Source organism: Phoenix dactylifera, chromosome 4 (genome assembly GCF_051530095.1).
Source record: "Phoenix dactylifera cultivar Ajwa chromosome 4, Ajwa_hap1_PhDact_Kaust_v1.1, whole genome shotgun sequence".
NCBI classification, from domain to species: Eukaryota; Viridiplantae; Streptophyta; class Magnoliopsida; order Arecales; family Arecaceae; genus Phoenix; species Phoenix dactylifera.
The window spans coordinates 43,346,636-43,359,984 of NC_143193.1; the positions used below are offsets into that span (position 1 = coordinate 43,346,636).

At 37.4% G+C, this 13,349-nt stretch overlaps 1 protein-coding gene across 1 annotated transcript; it reads left to right on the top strand.

Moving 5' to 3' along the window:
• The first annotated feature begins 1,026 nt into the window (after window positions 1-1,026).
• Window positions 1,027-12,688, top strand: LOC120108892 (uncharacterized). The gene is made up of 5 exons (XM_039122614.2): window positions 1,027-1,253; window positions 1,330-1,425; window positions 1,962-2,090; window positions 2,186-2,272; window positions 12,148-12,688. Exons 1-5 carry the CDS (start codon window positions 1,188-1,190, stop codon window positions 12,643-12,645), a joined length of 876 nt encoding a protein of 291 aa, XP_038978542.2. The 5' UTR covers window positions 1,027-1,187; the 3' UTR covers window positions 12,646-12,688.
• Window positions 12,689-13,349: the final 661 nt, after the last annotated feature.

The window sequence follows — 13,349 nt, forward strand, 5'->3', positions numbered from 1 at the left end:
CTCCTTCGGATATGGCCTATAAAAAAGTTCGCTTGTTGGAGAGTTTCCGGCGGGGATCCTTCGATGCTTAAGTGAGAATAAAGAAGCAATAATATGGAAGGGAGAGATTTCCGCAGGTAGCAGTTCACGGCGAGGAATGAGGAATGAATGTCATACCTGAGGTCTCCCGGGCCGCCGCTTTATATAGAAGAGCCCATTTTGTCATTACCTGATCTGACGTGGCGTGCAATGATGGCTATGTAACGACAGATAGTACAACCTCGATGTGGAAGCCAGTCCGCATGGGCATCGGGCAATGCTGGTGGGGCAAAGGATGTGGATTGCTATGACTGCAGGCTGCTAGAGCTGTCAATTGTTAGGACAATCAGTCTTTGTCGACACGTGTTGATTGCTTTCCTCGGCTGATGGCTCCTTTTCGGTCGGAACCAAATCGCTCATCTTGGTTGGTTAGATGCTCGATTCGTAAGAAGATTGTTCTTCTCAGTTCTTCGCCGAGGTATATGGTAGGTCCAGTCCAAAATTTAAGTGCGTAATATTTCTTCCATCAAGCGGTGCTGAATTTTATACTTTTTCAGATGTCAAGCGCAATGCGAATGCGAAGGTCCTGGCTTTTTACTTTTGTTCTGGCCCGCATGCAAAAGGAGCAAACTCAGTGGAGCAAATTCATGCGGTAAAATATTTAAAAAATCCCACTCTAATGGAAGGAAAGTATCAGATACAAAGAATGATCCACGGTTGCATTGCGCCACGCTTACTTCGAGAACTGTGCTGTTGGGTGACGCAAGAAGTTCGGGTGACGCAAGCAATTCGGAGTTCTTTGCGTTGGATGGCGTCTACACGGCTCTCAAAGCAATTCAAACTCTTAAATCATCCGGTTGCACGGATCACGAAGCGCGTATTTTTCAATCCAACGGTCGATTCGCCCCAAAGAAAGTGCATCATTCTTTCGCGCGAAAGATACAACCCCTGTCCCATCCTTTCGCGCGAAAGATGCTGTCCGAACCTGAAGTTTTGGGGCCACTCCCCTCTGTGCTCCCCAGCTCACCGGAAAATTCTAGAAGAGAAAGTACGACTTACCCCAATCCTCGTCCCTCCGACCAACCAAATTCTCCTATAAATAATGAGCTCTTCACTCTGCCTCTATTATTCCATCTCTTTCCTCTCCCCAAACACATCTCCGAGCAAAAATGACCCTGTTCTCCGTTCTCGCCGTCCCCTCCTTCAAGAACGCAAGTGGCCCCGGAAGCGGCGAGGTAAACCAATCCTCGCTCTCAAATCCATATCCCAATATTTCGGCAGCTCATTTGTTTCTAATCTTCTACTTTTCAGGTGGACTGCGCCGAAGACATCGAGGGCCAGCCGGCGAAAGCGGCGGAAGCCGAGATGGATCCCAGAACCCGGCAGAGCTGCACTGAAGTCCATGAGGTAGATTGCTTCTTGTCCCGTGTCGTTTATGTCTTGCTTTAGAGTGATCCGATCCACTTTCCCCTCTAGCTGTTGATGGTAAGAATGGTTGACAATTAAGTATCGTAAAAGTGATATGCAAGGCTAAGTGAACATTTTTTTTTTGTTCATATATGCACCCATGCTATTTGTTGCTATTGGAATTTCCATAATACAAAAATGCATACATAAATGCTGATTTGGCATAATTTGCATATGTATATATCATTTTCTACATTTTTTTGAAGTCAAAGAGGGCTTTGTTGCCTTCCTTTCCCCTCTAGTTGTTGATAGTAAGAATGGATGACAATTAAGTATCATAAAACTGATATGCAAGGCTAGCTAAGTGAACATATTTTTTTTTGTTCATATATGCACCCATGCTATTTGTTGCTATTGGAATTTCCATAGTACAAAAATGCATACATAAATGCTGATTTGGCATAATTTGCATATGAATATATCATTTTTTACAATTTTTTTAAGTCAAAGAGGGCTTTGTTGGCTTCCTCTGGCAGCACGATCATTCACAAGCTGAAACATCTTGTGGCGGAGGAGCTGAGCGCCCCATGGCTCTTATGCTTCAGACCGTTCTTGAAGAGGCGAGTCAGTACCATAATCACACCGGCAACAATCCATTAGATCAAGTACTCCGGATAAATTTTATGTTATCCACTTCTTTTCTTGTTTAAAGCAGTATGTTCTGAAGAGACATATAATGACTTGAAGTTATCTTTGACAGCAGCGAGATTTTCCTGCAGCAACCACTGGTAGAGGTGCGCCCGAAACAGCCGAAGTTCATACAGCAATCAATATAAATTCAGAGGCGGTATGGTGAACTTTGAAATATATAAGCAACCTAGTTTTTTTTGCAAGTTCTCTTTATCAGCATTCAGCAATATGATAGTTCTCATATCTGGTGGTGTATAATTTAGCTTTTGACATTCCAATTTTTGTAACAACTCAGGACTTCACCCAAAAAGACTAACCAGAAAATACTTTTGGGTTCTTTAGTTCTATATAAATATCCAAAATATCTCCGACGAATAATCGATGTAGAATTAAACACACACCCGCAAGGATTCTCACATACTTTCTTCATTTAAGCTCCAGCGTCCTCATCAGGCTAAGGATCCAATGAAAGAAACTTGGGAGAAATAATAACACTATAAGCGGAAGAAAAGACAATCATATATAATACGGACTGACCTCCAGCCATAGTTGTTTAAGCTGATTAGAGAACCAAGAGATTAGTTGGATAAAATCCCAGCAAACCTCACAACCCTCACTGTCTGTATGGAGAGTAAAGGATAGAGTTTTCAGCCTAGTCTATTTCCCATAAGTATGTGACCTAGTGGATAATCACAGGCAATTTTATAGACAGGCCAAGACCCATATCCACCTGAATATCTCACCCACTTTCCTTCCATCAAGGAAGTGGAGATACCCACTCAACGTTAACTAGCCCTCAACGTTAACATGATCTAATTGAGTGGTTACAAGCAGTTACGTTAAAATCTCAACTCCCAGATATGATTTTTGAATAAAATAATACTATTACATAATTATAATAATTTAAAAACTAGATGTGGCATGTGGGCCACGTTAAGCCTCCTACATGGAGACGTATGCTTATATTCTCCCACTTGGCTCACATGGCACATCTAAAAGACTGTATGGGTTGAGAAATTCAAAAACCGAATATATATGGCCACCAATTACAAACTGCTCAAAATTTATTCTTAATTAGAAAGATAAAACACATGAATCATGGCGGTTATGTCTTCACTTAGTAAACATTTCCTTCCATGTATTATAATGTTTTATTCACTCTAAATAAGATCTTAATGTGGTAATTCTTTATGAATGACTTCCAATAAGTCACTCGGGGTCTAAATGTCCCAATGGACAATATTAGGAGCAAAACTATATGTGCACAAATAAAACTACTTTTATTGACAATAAGCAAGTAAGACAGAAATTAAGAAATTAAGCATCAAATGATCCAAGTAATCCCATGCTCTCTACATGTTGTGTATACACATTTATTGAGAGCCCTTTTGTCATAGGATCTGCAATCATTAAGTCTGTACTTATATGCTCAACGGCCACTTCTTGTTTCTTTACTCTTTCTCTGACAGCTAGATACTTTATGTCAATATGTTTGCTTCGGCTCCCACTTTTGTTATTCTTTGAGAAGAAAACCGCTGCCGAGTTGTCACAGTAAATCCTCAATGGCTTGGATATTGAATCCATAACTTGAAGCCTTGTGATAAAATTCCGTAACCATTTCGCCTGTGAAGTCGTTTCAAAGCACGCTATAAACTCTGCCTCCATGGTAGACGATGCAACTATCGTCTGTTTGGCGCTCTTCCACGATATAGCACCTCCAGCTAGCATAAAGACATATCCTGAAGTGGATTTTCTAGAATTTTGACATCCAGCAAAATCTGAATCTGAATATCCAACCACTTCTAGATTGTCTACATGCTTGTAAGTGAGCATGTGATTCTTGGTTCCTTGTAGATATCTCATAACCTTTTTGGCAGCCTTCCAATGATCCATTCCTGGATTACTTTGATATCTGCCTAGCATTCCCACGGCAAATGCTATGTCAGGTCTTGTACAGACTTGTGCATGCATCAAACTGCCAACTGCTGATGCATAAGGAATGTTTTCCATTTCTTTCTTTTCCAAGGCATTTTTCGGACATTGACTTACACTGAATTTATCACCTCTCAGTATGGGCGCTGCATTCGGTTTGCATTCATTCATCTTGAATTTCTTTAGAACTCTTTCAATGTAGGATTTATGAGACAATCCTAATGTCTTTTGAGATCTGTCTCTGTGAATCTCTATGCCTATGACATAAGAAGCTTCACCCAAGTCCTTCATTTCAAAGTTCTTCAAAAGAAACTCTTTAGTATCATGCAACAATGCCCAATCATTGGTTGCAAGCAGGATATTGTCAACATACGGGACTAAGAAAATAAACTTGCTCCCACTAATCTTGAGGTATATGCAATTATCCACGATGTTTTCCGTACCCATATGAAGTGATAACATCGTGAAATTTTAAATACCACTGTCGGGATGCTTGCTTTAGTCCATATATAGACTTTTTTAACTTGCAAACCAAATGATCACCTTGATCAGAACAAAATCCTTCTGGTTGTTTCATGTATACCTCTTCTTCAAGATCCCCATTTAGAAAAGCTGTTTTCACGTCCATCTGATGTAGCTCTAAATCAAAATGAGCTACTAATGCCATGATTATTCTGAATGAGTCTTTCTTAGAAACTGGGGAGAAAGTGTTATGGTAATCAATGCCTTCTTTCTGTGTAAAATCCTTGGCTACCAGTCTGGCTTTATATCTTTCAGTGTTACCATTTGAGTCTTTCTTGGTTTTGTAGACCCATTTGCAGCCTACAGCTTTATTTCCCTTAGGTAACTCAACAATATCCCAGACTTGGTTTTTAGCCATAGAGTCCATTTCTGCCTTCATGGCATCATACCAAACCTTTGAATCTTCCCCACTCATGGCTTGTGAAAATGAGATGGGATCATCCTTGGGTCCAACATCAAAGTTAGACTCCATTAGGTACACAAGGTAGTCACCAAAAATGGCAGATCTTCTTACCCTTGAAGATCTCCTTAGACCTTCAGTCTCACCCATACCAAGTGGGTGTTGAACTTCAGGCTCTATGTTGACTTGTTCCTCTTGAGGTGGAGGTGGTGGTGGTGGTTGTTCCTCCAAGAAATCAAGTTGATTTTCTTGGAAGATAACCAACTTACTTTTGTCCACGAATACAGTATCTTGATTCCGTGCTTCCTCCCACTCCATCTTTCGAGGAATGGTACTCCCACTAGTGTCAACATTTTCAATGAACTTTGCATTTCTGGCTTCAACAATTCTAGGAGTGTGTGAGGGACAATAAAATTTATAGCCCTTAGATTTTTCTGCATAGCCAATGAAATATCCACTGACTGTTCTGGGGTCCAATTTCTTTAAATGTGGGTTATATATCTTGACCTCAACTGGACAGCCCCATATGTGCAAACGTCTCAAACTTGGTTTCCACCCTTTCCATAGCTCAAACGGCGTTTTGGGAACCGCCTTAGATGAAACTCTGTTTAAGACATACACTACGGTTTTTAAGGCCTCACTCCACAAAAATAAAGGAAGATCATTGTTTCTCAACATACTTCTTACCATATCCATGAGGGTACGGTTTCGCCTTTCAACAACACCATTTTGGTGAGGTGATCCCGGCATAGTATATTGGGCAATGATACCCTCTTCTCTAAGAAAGTCTGCAAATGGACCCGGTCTTTGCCCTGACTCTGTGTATCATCCATAATATTCACCACCCCTATCTGATCTGATAATCTTAATTTTCTTTTCTAACTGTTTCTGTACTTCCTTCTTATATGTTTTAAAAGCATCTAGTACTTCAGCTTTATCAAACAGAAGGTAGAGATACATATAGCGTGTATGGTCATCAATGAATGAGATAAAATATCTCTGACCATTTAGACAAGGGGTACTGAATGGACCACAAATGTCAGTGTGTATAATCCCAAGTATTTCATTATTCCTCTTGGCACCTTTACTGGTCTTGTTGGTTTGCTTTCCCTTTATGCAATCCATACAAGTACCAAAGTCAGAAAAGTCTAGAGCCTTGAGTACTCCATCATTAACCAACCTTTTCATTCTCTCTATGGAGATATGACCTAATCTCTGATGCCACAATGTAGAGGATGACTCATCAACAATGGTACGTTTAGTACCAACATCATGCATGGTTAGGAGACTTTGCTCATAGGCAGGATCTAAGTTCAATTTATACAAACCATTAAGTAAAGTCCCAGAGCCTATGGCAAAAGAATTTTTAGATAAAAAGAGGTTTGAGCCAATAAAATTAAATTCATAACCAAATAGTGCCAACCTAGATACAGAAACCAAATTTCTAGAAAATGAAGGAACATAAAAAGTATTTACAAGGTCCAAAACATAGCCATTTTCTAAAATAAGTCTAAAAGTCCCCACAGCCTCGACATGCGAACGCATCCCATTTCCTGAATAGATGCCTTGTTCACTTCCCATCGGCTTCCTTAGGCTGAGAAAGCCCTGCATGATATTAACAACATGAATTGTGGTTCCCGAATCAATCCACCATGTATTATGATGAGCACTAATGAAATTAGATTCATAACACAAAAGAGCATTGAGACTACTTTTTTTTCAAGCCATTGCTTGTATTTCAGACAATCTTTCTTTTGGTGCCCCTTTTTCTTGCAGAAGAAGCATGCATCCTTATGGCCACGTCGCTTGAATGACGCTTTCCCATTCTTCCTCCATTGCTTAGTATCAGCACCTTTGCCTTTCTTTCCTTGTCCCCTTTGATGAGTGACAAAATTAGCACTCTCTAGATTTTCATGCTTCAACCTCTCCTCTTCTTGCACACACATAGTCAGAAGTTCATTAACGGACCATTTTTCCTTATGTGTGTTGTATGATATTTTAAATGGTCCATATTCTGCAGGGAGAGAGTTGAGTATGAAATGAACAAGAAAAGACTCTGAAATCTCAATCTCTAAGGACTTGAGTTGGGCTGCAATGTCCCTCATCTCCATTATGTGCTCACGCACACTCCTAGATTTGTGATGTTTCATCATTGACAACTTGTTCATCAGGGTGCTAGCCAATGCCTTGTCAGAACTAACAAATTGCTCTTCAATGGCCTTTACGTAGTCCTTTACCTTATCACACTGTGGAATAGAACCTCTAATGCTCTTGCTAACATGTGCCTTGATGAGCATTAGGCTTAAACGATTGGATCGCTCCCATCGCTCATAGCCCATCCTTTCCACAGCGGGACTTGATTCCGTGGGCAGAGGTGGCTCATCCACACAGAGTGCTAAATCAAGGTCCATACACCCTAATGTCAAAAGGATTTTGTCTTTCCAGTCCGAAAAATTTTCACCATTCAAGGTTGGAATATGAGAATCATTGTTCAAAAAGGAATTAGCAGCAACTGCAATAACCAAGAATAAAATTAATGCTTTGAAACAATAACTGTAATTTGAATCAACCAATGTCAAATTCAATAGCAAAATCTAAACCTTCCTGTGGGTAGAGGCTGCAAAATGCATTAGATTTGCTTATAGCTTTTATGATAAGACTAATGGTTTTTTTTTTTAAGTACTTTTGAAAAAGGAACGCTACACCTGTGGGTATTTAGTATTTCCTTTTTTAATATTTAAACCACTATCTTATTCCAATTAAATCACCCAAATGATCACCTCCCTGTAGGGCCAAGTAACCACTTACAATGACTTAATTGCAATATGGATTGCCATTAGTGTAAATATCATGCAACATCTAGGTGTCATAAGATGCTGTGGCTAGTCTTAATACACAATGATGTTCATGTCCTTAATATGGCCTTATCCAATATTTCAAAAATCTTTTATGCTTATGCAGTCATTTAAAATATGTTGATGCACAATAAAACCATACATCTCAAATAATCCGAAGTGCATAGTTTATCATGGCGTGTACAACAGAACATGAGCAAGACTGTGACAATAGTCCTATAGGATATTTGTATAACCCCTTTGCACACAGTACCAAAGGCACACTAAAAATCTAGCAAAGTGAAGCCACATAAGCATGGAGATATAAAATGCACACGTTCGCAAAATAAGAGCAAATGTCAATCTCATCTACATTTATTTCTCTTAAACAGAATGCAATGAATTCGGCATTTTGAATTACGCATGGCACCAGCACACCAAGCAAGCAGATAAGTAATCGGTGTGTACAAATATTTATATGCAGACTTCAAAATGAACTTAATGCTACTATCAACACATATAGGCAATAATAGTTGCCGTGAAATTCGTTATGTATTGGAGTCCACATCATATTTAGCTTCTTAAAATTCAAGTGCCAATAGACTGTGTTGATATGTGATAATGACTGTCACATATAATCTTCATATATGATTCCAGCATAGTCAATTTGAAATTCGAAGCCTTTAATTTATCAAACACATTGACAAGCTTATAGGCATATGGAAATTGATAAATGTCTCAGTATTGCAACATGCATTCAACTAATATTTCTCAAGTCAATGTTGTATTTGAACTTTGCTTCTCTAAAGTTTTGATATCACCAGAACGTTAGCCCTCAAGGATTTCGCCTAAAACCAGATTTCTTTAACACAGCAAAATTCTAATTGAACAGATAATCATAAATAGAAGAATAGATAATCATGAATATGTGTATTTGATGCAAGCTGAAATACACCTCCCTAATACATGAATAGATAATCACGATAAAGTGCAATCAAACTCAAAATTCACGGTATTTGTCCAATAAATCATGACACTTGCTAATATCATAAGTTTATCTCAATTTAAAGTAGAGTTGATAAATTTAAAGTACTACAACTCTATCATTACGTGTAAAAGAATATAGGTGGTCAATAAACTAGCAAGTCATATCAAATGAAACACAGTAAACAGAGGCAAATCAGTGATAATTTTTATAAGCTAGCTCTCAGATAACAAGACCACAAATTTCTATTAGAAGGATAAACATGCTGGGCCATAATAGAAATCACAGATGCCTTTGTTTAATAGAGTGCAAGAAGTAAAAAAGAAAAAATTTGTTTGATTCTATCACCCTATCCAACAATTGATAAATGCTTGCAGGTACTTTTAGATGTAATCCACCCTTTGACTAAACAACATAGCACGGAAGCAGGCTCTGATACCAATAATGAAAGAAACTTGGGAGAAATAATAACACTATAAGCGGAAGAAAAGACAATCATATATAATACGGACTGACCTCCAGCCATAGTTGTTTAAGCCGATTAGAGAACCAAGAGATTAGTTGGATAAAATCCCAGCAAACCTCACAACCCTCACTGTCTATATGGAGAGTAAAGGATAGAGTTTTCAGTCTAGTCTATTTTCCATAAGTATGTGACCTGATGGATAATCACAGGCAATTTTATAGACAGGCCAAGACCCATATCCACCTGAATATCTCACCCACTTTCCTTCCATCAAGGAAGTGGAGATACCTACTCAACGTTAACTAGCCCTCAACGTTAACATGATCTAATTGAGTGGTTACAAGCAGTTATGTTAAAATCTCAACTCCCAGATATGATTTTTGAATAAAATAATACTATTACATAATTATAATAATTTAAAAACTAGATGTGGCATGTGGGCCACGTTAAGCCTCCTACATGGAGACATATGCTTACATCCAAAATCATTCAAATCTAATCACAAGCACCACCGATCGGTCTGTGATCAGCCCTCATGAATCTATGCTGCAGTGCCCTCTACTCTATATAGGCTATAGGTGGAGTCTTCTCTGATATCATTTGTACAACCCAAGACCTCACCCAAAAAGACTAGTCGGAATGTACTTTTGGATTCCTTAATCCTGTATAAGTATCCAAGATTTCTTCGGCAAATAACCAATGTAGGACTATGCACACGTTTGTATGGGTCCTCATAATTTTTGTACAATGTTATTCTTACTACTGAATTTGTCATGTTAAATAGCTCTATATAGAGGTTTTTGGTTAGTTATTCCTCTCACCCCACTACTGGATAATATGTACTAAAACAAAAAAAAAACTCCATACTGTAGTCCTTTTACACTTTTGCTAGCAATATTCATATTACCAGAAAACTGATGATGATTTATTTTTTCTGACTTTTCGTGAAAATTACCTATGTAAGATCTTCCAAACCCCACCTAGAAGAAAAGAAAGAAAGAAAAGTAACAAGATGAAAATAAAGTGAAATATTGTGGACCACAATAAATGACGAATCTAATCTTGTGGGTGACCTTCACCTGAGTCATGGGAAACAAGAGTTCATATTTATGGTTCTCGACTAAATCTGAGAAAATTGTTTCTTAGGATTGTTGTTTGAAATCTAGTTAACTATATCTAGTAATTACACCTATGAACTCATAAACTACCTCTAGTTCAGCTGGTTGAAAATTTATAACCCCTCCAATATGATAAAGACAATGAACTAAAATAATGAACTGTGTTAATATGAATATTAACAATAGTGCAACATTTGATAAAACATTATTTCATGAATAAATAAAATCTATAAATAAATAAACTAATAAACAAATATATTGAAATACTCTTTTCATCTAGGATTGTCTTCTCCATTATTTGGATTATATGTAAAAACTTGGATTCCTCTCCAACCATCTTCCTGGTCGAATTTGGCTATGGGCATTTTTGGATGCTTAAAGTTGGACGGATTACTCCGCCCAGAGTAGTTATCCAGTGGACCCTAGAAAAATCTTGGAGGTCTATTGTGATAAGGACCACATGGAGAGTTGGTGTGACTCTCCTCTAGAGTACTATTATGATCCTAACGTCTCCGAATCACATCAACGCTCCACCAGATTTTAGATATCGATATGCATTTTGTACTTTGAATACATTAAAATTCATTCAATACTTAAATATGTTGTACTTTGTATTTTTACTTATAAATATATTGATTAGTCATTTGGTCTTCTATTATTCCATTTTATGATAACAAAAACATCAAAAAAGCATCAAATATGTGTCAAAACAGGATTAGATTAGAAATTAGCAAAGAATTATATTACATTTTTTAACCACAAATAAAAAAAATTGAGAAAAGAAAAAAAATAATAAAAAAAGAAAATGGCATACCGGTCAGCCGACCGGTATGTCAAGACATGTACTGAACCGATATTGGTGGCCAACCAGTATGAGTCTCAGTACTGGTTCAGCTAACATTGCTTTGGAGAGATTGAAAACTAGGTTTCTATTAAAAGATGGCCACAGATCTATGAAAGCATCCCTCTAGGGGTTGAGCACATTTATGTAGAAGAATGATTCTTTTTATTATTCTCTGATTTTTTGGCTTAAGTTGCTCTTACTAGAGACACTGTTTCTGTTGAAAGATGCTAAGGCAATCGGGAAGCATATAACATTGCTTTTTATTCAATCTTTCATTAGAGTATTGAGCACATAAAAGTGAATTAATAGTATATTTATGACAGCGGTGTGAAACAAGATCTAGTCACACCATTCACTAAGTCTTAAGATCATGCGACTGATCTCAGTGAAAGGACTTAGAAATTGTACAATTGCATGCCATAACTATTCATGAAGTATTCATGCTTTCATGTTCTCACAACTATTTAATTAAATACTTGAATAATTAATTATTTCATTTGTTGTCTCTCATGCTTTTATAATTTTTTCACACGTAACAATCTTCTAAATGTAGACAAATGTAGGTGTATATCATACTTTCTGAAGTCACCTTTTTATTTTTTATTTCCCAAAAATTTCTGCTTTCTTATCACCTAAAGAAATTAAGGGCTTATTTGAGTGCATGTATCTACAGAAGATTGGTTGTTCCTTTTCAGAGAAAATGATTTATTTCTGTGTCTAAAATCAGATGTAGTCATAGTTCTATCTTGGCTTATAAGCAGTCAAATCAATCATTATTTTTTCAAATTACATTTGGATTTAATATACATCACCATTTATGCTAGCTTGTGTCCTGTTGTTGATGCTTTCTCTTTTATCTTTTGTTACTTGAATGTTCATTAGTACTTCTTGTGATGAATCTGAAACTGGAGCCACTTTATCCAAATGCTAGGATGGACGAGCACTGAGAAGAGAGGAGAGGCATAGAGAGACAGAAGAAGAAGAAGAAGAGAGGAAGCGCAACTTAAAATTTTCTTATTTTTCAACTGGCATTGCTGGTGCTGGAATCCTAGGCTTTTTCTCTGGATATCTCGGAGGTCAAATGGGACATGGTCATACAATCCATCTCAAGGTCTGCACCTTCTTCATGCTGGTCACCTTCCTATGTGGAGCCAGCATGCTGCTTCCGACGTGCCTCTGTCGTAGCCACCGTGTCTCTATTAAAACCTTCAGAAGCCTCAAGTACACAACATTGGGGTTTCTAACACTTACAATGTTTGATGTTTCCTTTCTTTTCCTAAAGACTTTTGCCATTCTTGCATTTGTTCCGGCATTGTTTGTTGTGATGATCGCATTCCTTATGGCTTTAGGAAGTAATGGGTCTCCATGGAGTTGTTACCAAGGTAATATTTCGATCATTTATCCTAAGCTGTCTGAAACATTTGGATGATGTAGAATTGCATTGTTCTCAATCCTTGCCTACCGTAAATTAGTATGTAAATTGATCTGTTACACGAAAAGATTCATGAAAATTAGATTAAGATTGTTCATGAAAAATAACAGCATCGATATGTCACATCTCCCACCTCAAAATTACTATTCGAGGGCATGAACAGCCACTGCATACTTACAAAGAATGACCCTTATAAGCATGCAAGGCATTCTACCTGTCAATCAATACCATATAATTTTGGAAAATACTATATTCCAAACACATACGGTCGAGTTTACTAGAAATAACTATTATACTTACATCCCAAAGCTTACAATATTTAAACCATGCATACATAATTAACGTATATCACATTATTATATCAACTGATCCAAGGACTATATCTACCAACTACAAGCCGGCCTTGCCTCCATGTACATGCACTAAAAGGCCAATACTCGCCACCCAAAATTAGATTCTTGGATCTAAAAAATATATATAAAGATTATGAGCTTAATCAAATCACTTTATAGAATTAAATCAAATTAATTATAGAATGTGGCTTAATCAAATCATATAAACAAGATACATTGGTACAAGTAATTTTATAACAATCAATTCATGACAAATTTTTATATACTAATATATGACATTTTATCTTTTCAATACTATACATGGAATGAATGGATCACTGAAACTAGAGTAAAATTATTTAAGTCTCA

What these genes read in the sequence shown, in the direction of transcription:
- LOC120108892 (XM_039122614.2), top strand. Translation starts at nt 1,188, where the DNA reads ATGACCCTGTTCTCCGTTCTCGCCGTCCCCTCCTTCAAGAACGCAAGT. An exon ending in GTGGCCCCGGAAGCGGCGAG is followed by an intron (nt 1,254 to 1,329) that starts GTAAACCAATCC and finishes TCTACTTTTCAG; the next exon opens with GTGGACTGCGCCGAAGACAT. An exon ending in GCTGCACTGAAGTCCATGAG is followed by an intron (nt 1,426 to 1,961) that starts GTAGATTGCTTC and finishes TTCCTCTGGCAG; the next exon opens with CACGATCATTCACAAGCTGA.